The following is a 17,931-nucleotide window of genomic DNA, read 5'->3' as shown; positions in this document are numbered from 1 at the left end:
CGACTGAGCTACTAACACTTTCACTTTTTTTTCCATGGAGTATTTCAATGTCTTTTTTTTTTTCTTTTTTAACCCCACTTTAAATATCAAGTTAAGACACAAGGAAAACAATATTTCCTACGCTGAAAAAAATCACACAAATTCCTTGTGTTAACTTGAACTCCTCCCTCCCAGTGATTTTGTTCTTCATCCAGCCTCGCCTGCATTAGCAGTCATTCCTCAGATATATGATCACCAATACCTGCAACCGCATCACACTTAGCATTTCAGTCATCTTCTATTTTCCTAGTTCACTGCCTCTGGCATCCTGAGTCCAAAAATTCTTCCATCCCACTAGGACCTTTAAAGCACTGATCTACCAAATACTGTTCAAGGGTCTTCACCTGCTTTGTGTCCCTCCTTGGCTAGCATAAATTATGGTTAATCATCACTAAAATCACTCTCTTCTTCCCACTCCTCATCATAGTTACCTGTAAGATCTCAATCCTGGTTAAATCCAACTGTCTACTGACTATGCCTGTGCCTGGACAGCTGAACTTGCCAAACACAATGCCTGTTGTCTTCCCTTAAATGCCTGGTGTCTCCCCTTTAAAAAAAAACCCACAAACTTCAGCTGGACTCTTCATGTTGTCAGGGGAGCATACTACATTCCTGTTAAAGACTGAATGCTTGTGTTCCTCTGAAATACATTGGGGCCTTATTCCCCAATGTAATCATATATGGAGGGAGACTTGGGGGGAAGTAATTAGGCTTAGATGAGGCCATGAGGGTGGGGATCCCATGATAGAGTTAGGCCATGTGAGGACCCAGGGAGAAGGCTGCCATCTGCAAGCCAAGAAGTGAGTCCTTGCCAAGAACCTGATCATGCTGACACCCTGATTTTGGACTTCCCAGCCTCCAGAACTGAGCAATAAAGTCTGTTGTTCAAAAGCCACATAGGCTTGGGTATTTTGTCATAACATCCTAAACTAGGACAACTTCCCTGATACACAGACTCTCCCACTCTTCTGGACAACTATCTCATACCCTCTCCTCTCCTCATATTCCCGACAACTGTTTCATCTCAGCAGATGATCTAGTTTCCTATCTCAAGAAGAAAACAGAAGCAGGCAGGAAAAACAATCATCCACGCTCAGCATCATATTTACCCCTTCACATTCTCTGCCTTCTGCTTATTACTATACAGAAATGATTCAAAGTCTAAGGTTGACTCTTCCACTTTGTATACTAGACCTATCTCTCTGACTGTGTGCTTAGTTGCTCAGTTGTGCCCAACTTTGTGACCCCATGGACTGTAGCCTGCCAGGCTCCTCTGTCCATGAGGATTCTCCAGGCAAGAATACTGGAGTGGGTTGCCATGCCCTCCTTCAGGGGATCTTTCTGATCCAGGGATTGAACCCAGGTCTCCCACATTGCAGGTGGATTCTTTACCATCTGACCCCTACCAGGGAAGTCCTACCCCAGGACATGTCTTCAGCAGTTCTTTCCTGAATCAGTATTTCCCTCGCTATTGGATCATTTCCACAAACACATAAAACTTGAGTTCACTTCACTTGACTGCCAAGATGCCATTTCTCCAGGCTGTCCTTCGATTTTATCGGCTCCTCTTTTTCAGTCTCTTGTGGGCTCATTTTCATTACCCTAGCAGCTTAACTTTGGAAAGCCCAGGTTCAGTTCATGGTCCTCTTCATTAGCATTGATGACTTCCAGATTAATATCTCAAGCCTGGACTTCTGCCCTGAACCCCAGACTACTTACTATACCCAGGTCCTCCACTTGTATGTTTAGCAGACAGCGCAAACTTTACTGCCTCAAACTCAATTCATTTTCTCTTGACTGCCTCACTCTCAGTATTCCCTGTATTACTGGCAATTCCAAATCTTCTAGGTGCTCTTGTGAAAAACTGTGGAATCATCCATGACCTCACTCCCATCCTCCACATCCAACCCATCAGCAGGTTGTGTCACTCCACCTTAAATGAACATCCAGAATCTAACCACTTCTTACAATCTCCATTCCTTCCATGTGATTCAAATCACTATCATCTCTAGCCTAGATTGTCACAAGAGTCTCTTAATGGGTCTCCTCTCTATACTCAACAAGGAAGCTATAGAATCTTTCTAAAACCTAAGTCAGTTAATTGCCAGGCGGTCTAGTGGTGAGGAGCCAGCACTTTCACTCATGGGGCAGCCCAGTGATTCTCCATCTCATTCAAAAGAAAAAAATCTATGTTCTAATATTGGCCCCCAAGACTCTACACAATATCCTCTAACCTCCACTTTATTTTTCGGCTTAGCACTGATCACCTAACCTATCATATAACTTAGCTATTTTGTGAGCTCCAAGAAGACAAGTATTTCTTTCACTGCTACATACCCAACTTTTTATAGTTCCTGGAACATAAGAGGCACTCAATATATATTTGCAGAATTAATAATTAATCATTTAAAATGGTAGACAAGTTAAATACTCACATTTTTCTTTGAAAGCCATATAAATGTTATTACATGTAAATCTTATGAAAATTCAAACTATAAACTTTCCTTAATTTAAAACTTGCCTTAATTCAGACATACAACTATTATTTACTAATTTTAAAAAGCTTATACTGAAAAAGATATTGCAAAAAGGGCCCTTGGGCATATTTAAACTACTTAAAACAATAAATAATCCAAGTATTTAGTCATGTTCATAAAATTGATATATTATTTTCAGATCTACTCCATGAAAATTCTTAAGAATGAAGGGAGAGGAGGTGGTCCTAAGATGGTGGAGGAATAGGACGGGGAGACCACTTTCTCCCCCACAAATTCATCAAAAGAACATTTGAATGCTGAGTAAATTTCACAAAACAACTTCTGAATGCGGCAAAGGACATCAGGCACCCAAAGAAGCAGCCCATTGTCTTCAAAAGGAGATGGAGAAGTCTTGAGGCTACTGTAAAAATAAGACTGAAAACCAGAAGCAGGAGGCTTAAGTCCAAATCCTGAGAACACCAGAGCACTCCTGACTCCAGGGAACATTAATTGACAGGAGCTCATCAAACGCCTCCATACCTACACTGAAACCAAGCACCACCCAAGGACCAACAAGTTCCAGAGCAAGACATACCACACAAATTCTTCAGCAACACAGGAACATAGCCCTGAGCTTTGATATACAGGCTGCCCAAAGTCACTCCAAACCCACTGACATCTCATAACTCATTACTGGATACTTCACTGCACTCCAGAGAGAAGAAATCCAGCTCCACCCACCAGAACACCAACACAAGCTTCCTTAACCAGGAAACCTTGACAAGCCACCCATCCAAGCCCACCCACAGCGAGGAAACTCCAAAATAAAGAGAACTCTACAAACTGCCAGAATATGGAAAGGCCACCCCAAACATAGCAATATAAACAAGATGAAGAGGCAGAGAAATACCCAACAGGTAAAGGAACAGGATAAATGTCCACCAAACCAAACAAAAGAGGAAGAGATAGGTAGTCTACCTGATAAAGAATTCCAAATAATGATAGTGAAAATGATCCAAAATCTTGAAAACAAAATGGAGTTACAGACAAATAGCCTGGAGACAAGGATTGAGAAGATGCAAGAAAGGTTTAACAAGGATCTAGAAGAAATAAAAAACAGTCGCTATATAATGAATAATGCAATGAAAGTGAAAGTGAAGTCGCTCAGTCGGGTCCGACTCTTTGCGACCCCCTGGACTGTGGCCCTCCAGGCTCCTCCGTCCATAGGATTCTCCAGGCAAGAATACTGGAGTGGGTTGCCATTTCCTTCTCCAGGGGATCTTCCAGACCCAGGGATCGAACCCAGGTCTCCCACATTGCAGGCAGATGTTTTAACCTCTGAACCATCAGGGCATGAGATCAAAAACACTCTGGAGGGCAACAACAGTAGAATACTGAGGCAGAAGATAAGATCAGTAAGGTGGAAGATAGAATGGTGGAAATAAATGAAGCAGAGAGGAAAAAAGAAAAAAGAATTAAAAGAAATGAGGACAAACAATCTCAGAGACCTCTGGGACAGTGTTAAACGCCCCAACATTCGAATCATAGGAGTCCCAGAAGAAGAAGACAAAAAGAAAGACCATGAGAAAATACTTGAGGAGATAACAGTTGAAAACTTCCCTAAAATGGGGAAGGAAATAATCACCCAAGTCCAAGAAACCCAGAGAGTCCCAAACAGAATAAACCCAAGGCAAAACACCCCAAGACACATATTAATCAAATCAATGAAGATCAAACACAAAGAACAAATATTAAAAGCAGCAAGGGAAAAACAACAAATAACACACAAGGGGATTCCCATAAGGATAACAACTGATCGGACACAACTGATCTTTCAATAGAAACTCTTCAGGGCAGGAGGGAATGGCAGGACATACTTAAAGTGATGAAAGAAAATAACCTACAGCCCAGATTACTGTACCCAGCAAGGATCTCATTCAAATATGAATGAAAAATCAAAAGCTTTACAGACAAGCAAAAGCTGAGAGAATTTGGCACCACCAAACCAGCTCTCCAACAAATGCTAAAGGATCTTCTCTAGACAGGAAACACAAAAAGGGTGTATAAACTTGAACCCAAAACAATAAAATAAATGGCAATGGGATCATACGTATCAATAATTACCTTAAATGCCAACAAAGGTCCATCTAGTCAAGGCTATGGTTTTTCCAGCGGTCATGTATGGATGTGAGAGTTGGACTGAGAAGAAAGCTGAGCGCCGGAGAATTGATGCTTTTGAACTGTGGTGTTGGAGAAGACTCTTGAGAGTCCCTTGGACTACAAGGAGATCCAACCAGTCCATTCTAAAGGAGATCAGCCCTGGGTGTTCTTTGGAAGGAATGATGCTAGAGCTGAAACTCCAGTACTTTGGCCACCTCATGCGAAGAGCTGACTCATTGGAAAAGACTGATGCTGGGAGGGATTGGGAGCAGGAGCAGGAGAAGGGGACGACACGGGATGAGATGGCTGGATGGCATCACCGACTTGATGGACGTGAGTTTGAGTGAGCTCCGGGAGATGGTGATGGACAGGGAGGCCTGGTGTGCTGCAATTCATGGGGTTGCAGAGTCGGACACAACTGAGCGACTGAACTGAACTGAACTGAAATAGGTTGAATGCCCCAACCAAAAGACAAAGACTGGCTGAATGGATACAAAAACAAGACCCCTATATATGTTGTCTACAAGAGACCCACCTCAAAACAGGGAACACATACAGATTGAAAGTGAAGGGCTGGAAAAAGATATTCCATGCAAATAGAGACCAAAAGAAAGCAGGAGTAGCAATACTCATATCAGATAAAATAGACTTTAAAACAAAGGCTGTAAAAAGAGACAAAGAAGGACACTACATAATGATCAAAGGATCAATCCAAGAAGAAGATATAACAATTATAAATATATATGCACCCAACATAGGAGTACTGCAATATGTAAGGCAAATGCTAACAAGTATGAAAGGGGAAATTAACAATAACACAATAATAGTGGGAGACTTTAATACCCCACTCACACCTATGGACAGATCAACTAAACAGAAAATTAACAAGGAAACACAAACTTTAAATGATACAATAGACCAGTTAGACCTAATTGATATCTATAGGACATTTCACCCCAAAACCTTTTTCTCAAGTGCACATGGAAACTTCTCCAGGATAGATCACATCCTGGGCCATAAATATAGCCTTGGTAAATTCAAAAAAATTGAAATTATTCAAAGCATCGTTTCTGACCACAATGCAGTAAGATTAGATCTCAATTACAGCAGAAAAACTATTAAAAATTCCAACATATGGAGGCTGAACAACACACTGCTGAATACTCAACAAATCACGTAAGAAATCAAAAAAGAAAGCAAAATATGCAATAGAAACGAATGAAAATGAAAACACAACAACTGAAAACCTGTGGGACACTGTAAAAGCAGTGTTATGGGGAAGGTTCATAGCAATACAGGCATACCTCAAGAAACAAGAAAAAAGTCAAATAAATAACCTAACTCTACATCTAAAGCAACTAGAAAAGGAAGAAATGAAGAACCCCAGGGTTAGTAAAAGGAAAGAAATCTTAAAAATTAGGGCAGAAATAAATGCAAAAGAAACAAGAGACCATAGCAAAAATCAACAAAGTCAAAAGCTGGTTCTTTGAAAGGATAAATTAAATTGACAAACAATTAGCCAGACTCATCAAGAAACAAAGGGAGAAAAATTAAATCAATAAAATTAGAAATAAAAATGGAGAGATCACAACAGACAACACAGAAATACAAAGGATCATAAGAGACTACCATCAGCAATTTTATGCCAATAAAATGGACCCCTTGGAAGAAATGGACAAATTCTTAGAAAACTACAACTTTCCAAAACTGAACCAGGAAGAAATAGAAAATCTTAACAGACCCATCACAAGCATGGAAATTGAAACTGTAATCAGAAATCCTCCAGCAAACAAAAGCCCAGGTCCAGACGGCTTCACAGCTGAATTCTACCAAAAATTTAGAGAAGAGCTAACACCTATCCTACTCAAACTCTTCCAGAAAATTGCAGAGGAAGGTAAACTTCCAAACTCATTCTATGATACCAAAACCTGACAAAGATGCCACAAAAAAAGAAAACTACAGGGCAATATCACTGATAAACATAGGTGCAAAAATCCTTAACAAAATTCTAGCAATCAGAATCCAACAACACATTAAAAAGATCATACATCATCACCAAGTGGGCTTTATCCCAGGAATGAAAAGATTCTTCAATATTTTCAAATCAATCAATGTAATTCATCACATTAACAAATTGAAAAATAAAAGCCATATGATTAGCTCAATAGATGCAGAGAAAGCTTTTGACAAAATCCAACATGCATTTATGATAAAAAAAAAAAACCCTTCAGAAAGCAGGAATAGAAGGAACATACCTCAACATAATTAAAGCTATATATGACAAACCCACAGCAAACATTATCTTCAATGGTGAAAAATTGAAAGCATTTTCCCTAAAGTCAGGAACAAGACAAGGGTGCCCACTTTCACCACTACTATTCAACATAGTTTTGGAAGTTTTGGCCACAGCAATCAGAGCAGAAAAAGAAATAAAAGGAATCCAAATTGGAAAAGAAGTAAAACTCTCACTGTTTGCAGATGACATGATCCTCCACATAGAAAACCCTAAACACTCCACCCGAAAATTACTAGAGCTAATCAGTGAATATAGTAAAGTTGCAGGATATAAAATCAACACACAGAAATCCCTTGCATTCCTATACACTAACAATGAGAAAATAGAAAGAGAAATTAAGGAAACAATTCCATTCACCATTGCAACGAAAAGAATAAAATACTTAGGAATATATCTACCTAAAGAAACTAAGCACGAGTGGGGAGACTGTGTCTGTCTTCTTTGCAGCCCTCTCTACAGAGTCAGCAGAGTGACAGCTCCTAATAGGTGCTCAGTAAATATCTATGGAGTGAATTGGTGTCTAGTAAATGGCACCCCACTCTAGCAGTCTTGCCTGAAAAATCCATGGATGGAGGAGTCTGGTAGGCTGCAGTCCATGGGGTCGCTAAGAGTCAGACACGACTGAGCGACTTCACTTTCACTTTTTTACTTTCATGCACTGGAGAAGGAAATGGCAACCCACTCCAGTGTTCTTGCCTGGAGAATCCCAGGGACGGCGAAGCCTGGTGGGCTGCCGTCTATGGGGTTGCAGAGAGTTGGCTGAAGCAACTTAGCAGCAGTAGCAGTAGCAGCAAAGAAACTAAAGACCTATATATAGAAAACTATAAAACACTGGTGAAAGAAATCAAAGAGGACACTAATAAATGGAGAAATATACTGTGTTCATGGATCAGAAGAATAAATATAGTGAAAACGAGTATACTACCCAAAGCAATCTATAGATTCAATGCAATCCCTATCAAGCTACCAATGGTATTTTTCACAGAGCTAGAACAAATAATTTCACAATTTGTATGGAAATACAAAAAACCTCAAATAGCCAAAGCAATCTTAAGAAAGAAAAATGGAACTGGAGGAACCAACCTGCCTGACTTCAGGCTCTACTACAAAGCCACAGTCATCAAGACAGTATGGTACTGGCACAAAGACAGAAATATAGATCAATGGAACAAAATAGAAAGCCTAGAGATAAATCCACATACCTATGGACACCTTATCTTCAACAAAGGAGGCAAGAATATACAATGGAGAAAAGACAATCTCTTTAATAAGTGGTGCTGGGAAAACCGGTCAACCACTTGTAAAAGAATGAAACTAGAACACTTTCTAACACCATACACAAAAATAAACTCAAAATGAATTAAAGATCTAAATGTAAGGCCAGAAACTATAAAACTCCTAGAGAAGAACATAGGCAAAACACTCTCTGACATAAATCACAGCAGGATCCTCTATGACCCACCTCCCAGAATATTGGAAATAAAAGCAAAAATACACAAATGGGACCTAATTAAAATTAAAAGTTTCTGCACAACAAAGGAAACTATAAGCAAGGTGAAAAGGCAGCCTTCAGAATGGGAGAAAATAGTAGCAAATGAAGCAACTGACAAACAACTAATCTCAAAAATATACAAGCAACTCCTTCAGCTCAAGTCCAGAAAAATAAATGACCCAATCAAAAAATGGGCCAAAGAACTAAACAGACATTTCTCCAAAGAAGACATACAGATGGCTAACAAACACATGAGAAGATACTCAACATCACTCCTTATCAGAGAAATGCAAATCAAAACCACAATGAGGTACCATTTCACACCAGTCAGAATGGCTGCAATCCAAAAGTCTACAAGCAATAAATGCTGGAGAGGGTGTAGAGAAAAGGGAACCCTCTTACACTGTTGGTGGGAATGCAAACTAGTACAGCCACTATGGAGAACAGTGTGGAGATTCCTTAAAAATCTGGAAACAGAACTGCCATATGACCCAGCAAGCCCACTTCTGGGCATACACACTGAGGAAACCAGAATTGAAAGAGACACGCGTACCCCAAGGTTCATCTCAGCACTGTTTATAATAGCCAGGACATGGAAGCAACCTAGATGTCCATCAGCAGATGAATGGATAAGAAAGCTGTGGTACATATACATAATAGAGTATTACTCAGCCATTAAAAAGAATGCATTTGAATCAGTTCTAATGAGGTGGATGAAACTGGAGCCTATTATACAGAGTGAAGTAAGCCAGAAAGAAAAACACCAATACAGTATACTAACACATATACATGGAATTTAGAAAGATGGTAATGATAACCCTGTATGCGAGACAGCAAAAGAGACACAGTTGTATAGAACAGTCTTTTGGACTCTGTGGGAGAGGGAGAGGGTGGGATGATTTGGGAGAATGGCATTGAAACATGTAAATTATCATATATGAAACGAATCACCAGTCCAGATTCGATGCATGATACAGGATGCTCAGGGCTGGTGCACTGGGATGACCCAGAGGGATGGTATGGGGAGGGAAGTGGGAGGGGGGTTCAGGATGGGGAACACATGTACACCCGTGGCGGATTCAAGTCAATGTATGGCAAAACGAATACAATATTATAAAGTAATTAGCCCCCAATTAAAATAAATTTATATTTAAAAAAAGAATGAAGGGAGAAACTTTGTCTTTCTCATTCACTGTGTGCCCTAGCACCTGGAAGAAGGATCAGCATTTAGTGGGCTCTTAATAAACACTTAAATGAATAAAGTATTACTTATATGGCAGAATATGCTAATAATTACTACATTAATCAAATGATACTTCTTCTAGGTAACAAGAAATAAGTCGGAAAGTTATTTATCTCAACTTTGTTCCCAGTACTGGTATATTTTCTATAATACATCTCCAGCAGGTGGTCTCTGGACCAATGTTTAAACACTTCCAAAGAGAGATACTCATTTTTTTGTTGTTGTTGATACTTTTTGTGTGTTTTTTTTTTTAATAAATATAAAACTTTTCTTTTTCAGAAACAGGGCTCCTTGTAGCTTCACCCAATGTCCTAGACTTGCCACCTGGAGCAAAACAAAAGTCTACTTACTCCTCTCTTCCCAGGGAGAGGCGTTCACATAGCTGCAGACCATTTCATGCTCCCCTAAGATTCCTCTATTCTCTGCCTCCTTCCACATGGAAGTGTTCTCAGGTTTTTCAGCATCCGAGTTGCCCTCTGGCTTCATGCTTCAGTTTTCCAATGTGCCTTTTAAAAATATGGTCTCCAGAATCGAGCAACCCATTGCGGAGAACAGAGACAGCTCTCAGTCTTGACACTATACCAAAATAAGAAGTACTCTAGTATTACAATCGTTGTTTAGGAGTCCTGTCATACTAATTCACGTTGAACTGGCTAAACTCTTGGACCACTTTTGGTCTCTCCCATCCTTTACTAAAGCAGTTCTTTTGGAAACTATGTGCAGACTTTGACATTACTATTACATGTTTCAGATTGCTTTATGGGTTAAGCTTTATGAGTTCATCATAGAACCTGCCTTTGTTACTCTCATGGAGCCCAGGATCATACTCTGGACACTTAATAATTCAGCTTCAACCCAAACCTGAACCATTCCTATATGGTCAGCCAGCAGGTTTTCAATCCCTTTCTATTTAGCTTGTCTGTTCACTGAGCAATTCTTTTGGATAAATGAGACTATCTCCCTACATGAAAACTGGTGTTCTTTGAAGATGGTCTGGGTATACCATCACAGTCCAGAAAGGCACTTGGAAGACAACTGGTCCTGTCTAATTACTGCCAGAAAAGAAAAAAAAGCAACACGAATACATATCAACTCTTCTAAAAATCAAAGTAATTATTTTTCAGTAGATTTTTCTGATTCATAATTCACAATTACATCTTACAACTTTCATTTTAGTTACTTAAATGTATATTTAGCCATGAGTTTAACTTGGAGAATACACTCTAAGTTATACCACTTCAAGATATATGTGCTATGGATATTTGGTTTGAAGGTTTATTGTCATTGGTTTGATTGTTAATAGCTGAGGGGCTTAAATAGCTGTATTCTTTAAATTTTGTTCAGTTAATATTACTTTTACTCCTTCTAAGGAATAAACTGTGAAACTTTGTCTCTGTACTAGAAAATATTCAGATTTTCTGAGGAGACTGTCAGTTCTACCTCTGTATACTCCCGTTGGGACTGACCTAAGGAGCGATGGCCTTCCTTCCAGTCAAGCTCCAGTCCTATTCAAATTCCTCACTTTTCACAAGGTGTCCAGCCAACCCTCTGAACTTTTGTCCATGCTGTTCTGATGTACATGGCAAGTTTCTTTCCTATGGCTAATTTTTATCCATCTTTCAGCTCCATCTGACCACTTGTAACGCTTTAACAAAATGATCTTGGTTCCAGGAGGGCAGAAATCTTTGTTCTGTTCTGTGACATATGCCAAATGCTTAAACCTGTGCCTGACACATGGCAGACCCTCAATAATGTGAGAAGTATTTATCAACAAATCCTTAACCACACTTAAGGGCTACAGTTGATCCTCTGGAAAGTAGAAATGAAAATGGATTAAGAGAACCCATTGTATAACCTGTTAATAATTACTTTTATATAAGTATGCATAGCAACTTAACAAGTTCTCATTTTAAATAAGTAAATCTAGATGAACTCTTCCTCACCTAAGGGCTGGGAATATATCTTACCCACTGGCCAGAATATCTTCTAACATGTAAAGTAGCTGGTTCACAAGTTTGATGATCCGAACTAAACTGGAACCCTCGGGGGTGCCAGTGCTATTCAAGCCTCCAACTAGACGCTGTTTCCTTTGCTAAGTCTTCCCTGGCCCCTATATCCAAGGCAGGGCTCCAAGGAACTGTCAGCTTTCCCCATGATGCACATATATCCTGTTAGAACTGTCTGTTTTAATTGACTGTTTCCTCCATTAAGTTATAAGGTTACATGAGGACAGGGCTGGTGACTGGACATCCATTTGGTATCTGGTCACCACTGTTTCCCTAAGGGCTGGATTTCCACTGGTGCCCAAGGCACTGAAACATTTGCTGACTGATTGATGAATCTCTGCAACAAGTGCATTCTAATTAGTGGTTTGAGGAAAACTCTCCAACACACTGATGCTCACTACTTTTCAGAAGCTCAGTTTTAGAAGATTGTCAAGACCCATGAGATTATCTGTTCTTCTAATACCTTCCTCTAAGTTAAGCCAGACTATCAGCATCTTGAATCTAGATCCAGCAATACTGATAACATCACCCACTAGAATTACTTCCACTGAAATGAACTTCAGGGAAGTTGTATGAAACACTCATAAAAGTCATCACTTTTATTACCAAGATATTACTCAGCATATAGTCTCTTCTCCAGGAGAATACCTAACAGTTTATCCTTTGCCAGTTTTGTTTTGTTTCAGATAACTAGTCTGTTTTAACTTGATGAGCACAGTGATTGTGTTTCTCTCAAGCTGCCAGGTCAGTAATCTTAAAAACCAAATTCATGCACTGCCTGCATCAAGTGTGTGATGTTAGTTTTGTGTAGTCTTGTTCTGGCCTCCATCTTATTTATTTCATTACCCTTACTTCCCGTTCTCATAATTCTTCCTTACTTTTAAATGACTTTATTTTGTTCAAACATTTATAAAGCCACCATGTATCATTAAATGGCTTATAAACACACACTTTCTTTTACTTTGGTAGCTTGTAAATTCTAACACCATTCTCTAATCACTAGGCTCTCCAACAAAAACTGATAAGTGCTTTTGGTTTATATTAACTGGACCCTTCAATTCACCTCTGTGCTTCTTTAAAATGAGAATTTTTAAAAAAGTGCTCTTATCATAGGGTTGGTTATAAATTAATATATATGAAACACATGCACTATGCCCTGCACATATTGTTTTGTGGGTATTAACTATTATTATCTTTACTACTCTCTAACTCATTGATTAAAATGACAACTAGCAAAAGCAACACCACTAATTCTCCTACTTTGACACTGATCCAACAACCCAATGTTTACACTGGTTCTAGACTTTGCAACACTCCTTGTTCAAGTAAAGATAACAGAGCTAGGCCATTCTTCTACTGGTGTACATAAAGCTCCCATTTACATACACAAAATAGTTAAGCTTGATAAATGATGCTAATATCAATCTAAAGACAAGAATATCTTGGAACTAGAGACATGGCTTCATGGAAATTGGATGGTAAAGGACAAAGGAAGTTAATGAATTCAAAAAATGACTTAATTATCTAGTTAAATTAATCAAACTTTTTAGGAGAATGGTTTGAAATTTTAAAAATAGCTTTTGTAGTTCAAAACTATTTTAAAATCCATTAAAAATAAGACCTTGGTAATAAGTAAATAAAGGTAACAATTATTTTATAACAGTTGGGGATCTATAGGAAAATGCAGGATATGAAAGAACTAGGTTCAGTCTGGCTTTTCCACTTTCTGGACCTTGATTTTGGCTTACAGCTGAAGTTTCTATCAACCACTAGTCATCACAGTTTTCATTCATTTCCCATGCTCATATCCAGGATGACTTAACCCAACTAACTTGCTGTGCTATTGTAAGAATTAATGAAATATTTTTTTAAAAAGTGATAGTTGCTCAGTCATGTCCAACTCTTTGCAACTCCACGGATGTAGTCCGCCAGGCTCCTCTGTCCATGGAATTCTCCAGGCAAGAATACTGGAGTGGATAGCCATTCCCTTTTCCAGAAGATCTTCCTGACCCAGGGATCAAAACCAGGTCTCCTGCATTGCAGGCAGACTCTTTACCATCTGAGCCACCAGGCTTGAAGATGGTAAGAAGAAGCCTTGAAGATCTCAGAAAACCATCAATTGAGATATAAATGTTATTGCCATTTAAAAAAGTTAAAATTCTCTTTAATAATCCATTTGTATTCCAATATTACACTCTATCCTGACTTTTACTTTTTCTAGCTTTAATATCAGAAGGCAATGGCACCCTACTCTTGCCTGGAAAATTCCACGGACAGAGGAGCCTGGTAGGCTGCAGTCCGTGGGGTTGCTAAGAGTCGGACACAACTGAGCGACTTCACTTTCACCATTTACTTTCATGCACTGGAGAAGGAAATGGCAACCCACTCCAGTGTTCTTGCCTGGAGAATCCCAGGGACGGGGGAGCCTGATGGGCTGCCATCTATGGGGTCTCACAGAGTTGGACACGACTGAAGCGACTTAGCAGCAGCAGCAGCAGCTTAAATATCACTTGTTTGCAAAATCTTACCTTCACAGAATAAATGTATTTTCAAGGTTCTTTTAAAATCTAGCTACACAGGTAACTTTGGGTAGAAAAAGGCAAGTTTGCCACACAAACCTCAGTGACTTCACAGACAGGTTTCTAGGTAATATATACCATTATAATCAATGTAGCTGGGTGAATGTGGATCCATTTGTGATCTGGTTCCAAATCCATGTTTGATTGATCTGTTAAATGTTGTACTGTCGATGCATCCAAAAGTTAACATTATAATGGTAGCTAGCTGACCTGTCGGAGAAGGCAATGGCACCCCACTCTACTCTTGCCTGGAAAATCCCATGGATGGAGGAGCCTGATAGGCTGCAGTCCATGGGGTCACTAAGAGTCAGACACAACTGAGCGACTTCTCTTTCACTTTTCACTTTTATGCATTGGAGAAGGAAATGGCAACCCACTCCAGTGTTCTTGCCTGGAGAATCCCAGGGACGGGGGAGCCTGGTGGGCTGCCGTCTATGGGGTCGCAGAGTCGGACACGACTGAAGCGACTTAGCAGCAGCAGCGGCAACAGCTGACCTGTAAGTCAGACCAGTTTGTTAAAGCTTTCTTCATTAAACTCTGCTTCCCTCGGGCCTCTTTGATTCATTTACTCTACCATTTGACCATAGTTACAACTAGAGTAACCTACTCTATCAAGCGCAAGAAGCCCCATTAGTGTACCAGTAGCAGAATATGTAAAATCTAACTACACCACAAAAACTTCAGCAGCATAATGCAAACGACATTTTCTGTAACTTTTCTTTAAGCTGTCATGTACAGAGCGATATTCCAGGCAGAATGCAAACATTACCTCATTTAAACCATCCTTACCACCACCGAGCAAGTGTTATCAGGATCATTTTACAAAACAAGCCTGTCCCAGTGCTACCTAGGACCTTTACAAGTCTATTTTTTAAATTAGCCTAATTCAACCCATCTATGCCAAAAAGTTCCATTTAGCAACAAACACCCATGCCTGCAGCTTCCTGCCTAAATTTTACTACCTTTCAACATTTCAATAACCCTCTCTTTCATCTGAGGCTGTCTGCTTAATAGTGAAAAAGGTTTTTCCTTTTTCTATACAAAAATAAAAAAGTCTCGAGAAAGAAAACTTTGCAAGAGAGAAAGCAGGTACATAGTTCAAATGCTTCTGCCCCCTCTGGCTAATGTCACAATAACAATATTTTAGAAGTTTTTGAAACGTGTCCCAGTGGCAACCGGATATTCTTGCTATCTCTTGACTGTCATCCACCTTGCAAATTCACAAACTTTCTTGGTAGTTCAGGGTTCTTAAGCCAAAACTTTAAAGCCAAACTTGAGCAAACAACTTAGGTCATTTTACAGTGTTAAGATTTCCTGTCTGATTCCAAAAGTTTAGGATCACTCTTAGGGGCGGCCCCCAAGGATCGGAGTTTAATAACAACCTCCTGCGTCAGGAGAAGCAGCCTATACTGCCCCTGGAGAAGGTGCGTGGAGACGGGGGAGCGGGGATGGGGGAGAAAAAGGCGAGGTGACCAAGGTGTGAGAGACAGCTGAACCCTCGGCCGGTGCTCAGGACGAGATGCCTGGCGAACAGCTTTTCCTACTAGGAAGGGGCTAGCGGGCGACAGAGAAAGAAGCCGGGGGCAGCGACCCGAGGAGGGGCTTGAATGCTGAGCGCAGCGGAGAGGGGCACTCTGGCACGGCGCGGGAGTAGGGAAGAGCCGGGTCGCACCTGAACCCACGGGGCGGTTCCGGTCCAGATTGGTGGGCGAGCTCCGCTGGCGCCCCAAGCCCGGGGAGGAGGAGAAAGACGCATCCCGGGGCAGAAGCGGCAGTTCCCGGTCGCTGGCCTGGCTAGGGGAGGCCGCACCTTCCTCCCCGGCAGCCGTCTCCAGCCTCACGGCGCCCCCCGGAGCGACCTTCCGCCGCTGGGCCCAGGCGATCCGCGGCAGCAGCGGCTCCCGCTCCTCGTCGTTCTCGTCCTCCTCCAGGCTCCCGCTGCCGGCGGACTCTGGCCTCCCGGGCTCGGAGGCCTCCGCCATGGCCTCCCTCTGAGCCTTCCGCGCTGAAACCGACTCAGAGAGGCGAGGCGTTCGGGTCTGGTCTCGGCATCGCGGGGAACCGGAGCCTCTGGGTCAGACCGAAGAAACCTAGCCAGTGCACTGTCCAGCTCGGCGCCCGCCAGGCGGTTGCCCCGCCCGCCCGCCGAGCCCCACCTCGCGCCTCCCCCGCGCCTGCGCGGAAGTGCGGGGGCGTTGTGCGGGGGCCCGGCCGCCACCTGTCTCCAGAAACTGGGGAAGACGCCCTGCGGGTCTAAAGTTACTTCTTGTGGAGCGCGGGGGTGGATGTTAATCTACCTTTGCAGAGGTGCCCTTCTCTAACCCAAATCGGCCTCTCCCTCCCCTGCAGAATTCGCTCATGTTTCCCACAATGTATACCTGTGTATTTATTTCTTTGTATGACTAACATGTTTCCCCCACTTAGAAGTCCCGGAGAGCCAGGGCCTCGTCATTCTCCCCAAACATTCTTGATATCGTAGTTTGCACTTTCTCTTTTTAAACACTGGTTAATCTAGCTAGAAGTTTATATAAATTTTTAGTTTTTTCAAAAAGCCATCTATGGGTCCATTGATTACCTGTTCTCTAGTTCATTGACTTTTTAGTAATTTTCTTCCTTTTTCTTTTTAAATATATGTACCTTGTTTGGGTTTTGCTCGGTTTCTTAATTTGTAAGTTTACCAAATTTGTAAGTCTACCAAATTTGGGGAAATCTCAGCCATTATTTTTTCAAAAAAATTTCTACTCCACTCTCTTCCCTTTCGGTGATTCCTATTACAGGTACCTTAAGCTCTTCAATATCGTCTTAAAGATTAGTATAGCTCTATCTATTTTTTCCAATAGTTTCTATCTCTGTTTTTCAGCTGGAATAATTTCTCTTAATCTGTTTTTAAGTTTGCCAATCCTTCAGCCATTTCTAATCAGCTGCTAGACCCACCCAGTCAATTTTTTATTTCAAAATTTGTACTTTTCAGTTCTAGACTTTCCATTCCTCTCTTCTCTTTTTAGAGTTTCTGTATCTCTGCTGAGTTTTTCTGCTAACTCGTTATTATGACCATATACTTTTTCATGTCCTTGTATGGTGTATCAGTTCAGTTCAGTTCAGTTGCTCAGTCGTCTCCGACTCTTTGCAGTCCCATGGACTGCAGCACACCAGGCTTCCCTGTCCATCACCAACTCCTAGAGCTTGTTCAAACTCATGTCCATTGAGTTGGTGATGCCATCCAGCCATCTTTCCCTCTATTGTCCCCTTCTCCTCCTGCCTAATGTATAATAACTGTTTAAAACTCTTTGCTAGCCACTATGGAGAACAATATAGAGATTCCTTAAGAAACCAAAAATAGAGTTTCCGTATGATCTAGCAATCCCACTCCTGGGCATGTATCCACAGAACACTCTAATTCAAAAAGATACATGGACCCCAATGTTCATAGCAGCCCTATTTACAATAGACAAAACATGAAAGCAACCTAAATGTCCACTGACAGATGAAATGGTTAAAGAAGATACACACACACAAACCCACACACACACACAGAGTGGAGAATTACTCAGCCATAAAAAGAATGAAATAATGTCATTTACAGCAACACAGATGGACCTAGAATTTATCATCCTAGGTGGAGTAAGTCAGACAGAGAAA

The 17,931-nt window shown here is 40.9% G+C and overlaps 1 protein-coding gene across 1 annotated transcript in view; it reads right to left on the bottom strand.

Moving 5' to 3' along the window:
* PI4K2B (phosphatidylinositol 4-kinase type 2 beta) overlaps positions 1-16,427 on the bottom strand; it is a 36,621-nt gene extending 20,194 nt beyond the window's left edge. Inside the window, exon 1 of the mRNA XM_040237959.1 lies at positions 15,965-16,427. Coding sequence (XP_040093893.1) covers positions 15,965-16,274 — 310 coding nt within the window. The 5' untranslated portion in view covers positions 16,275-16,427. The remainder of the gene's footprint in view (positions 1-15,964) is intronic.
* Between the last annotated feature and the right edge of the window lie 1,504 nt (positions 16,428-17,931).

This window comes from Oryx dammah, unplaced genomic scaffold, assembly GCF_014754425.2.
Source record: "Oryx dammah isolate SB20612 unplaced genomic scaffold, SCBI_Odam_1.1 HiC_scaffold_3, whole genome shotgun sequence".
Classification (NCBI taxonomy): Eukaryota; Metazoa; Chordata; class Mammalia; order Artiodactyla; family Bovidae; genus Oryx; species Oryx dammah.
Note: the sequence above shows the minus strand (reverse complement) of the source record. Positions and strands in the feature narration are given on the sequence as shown.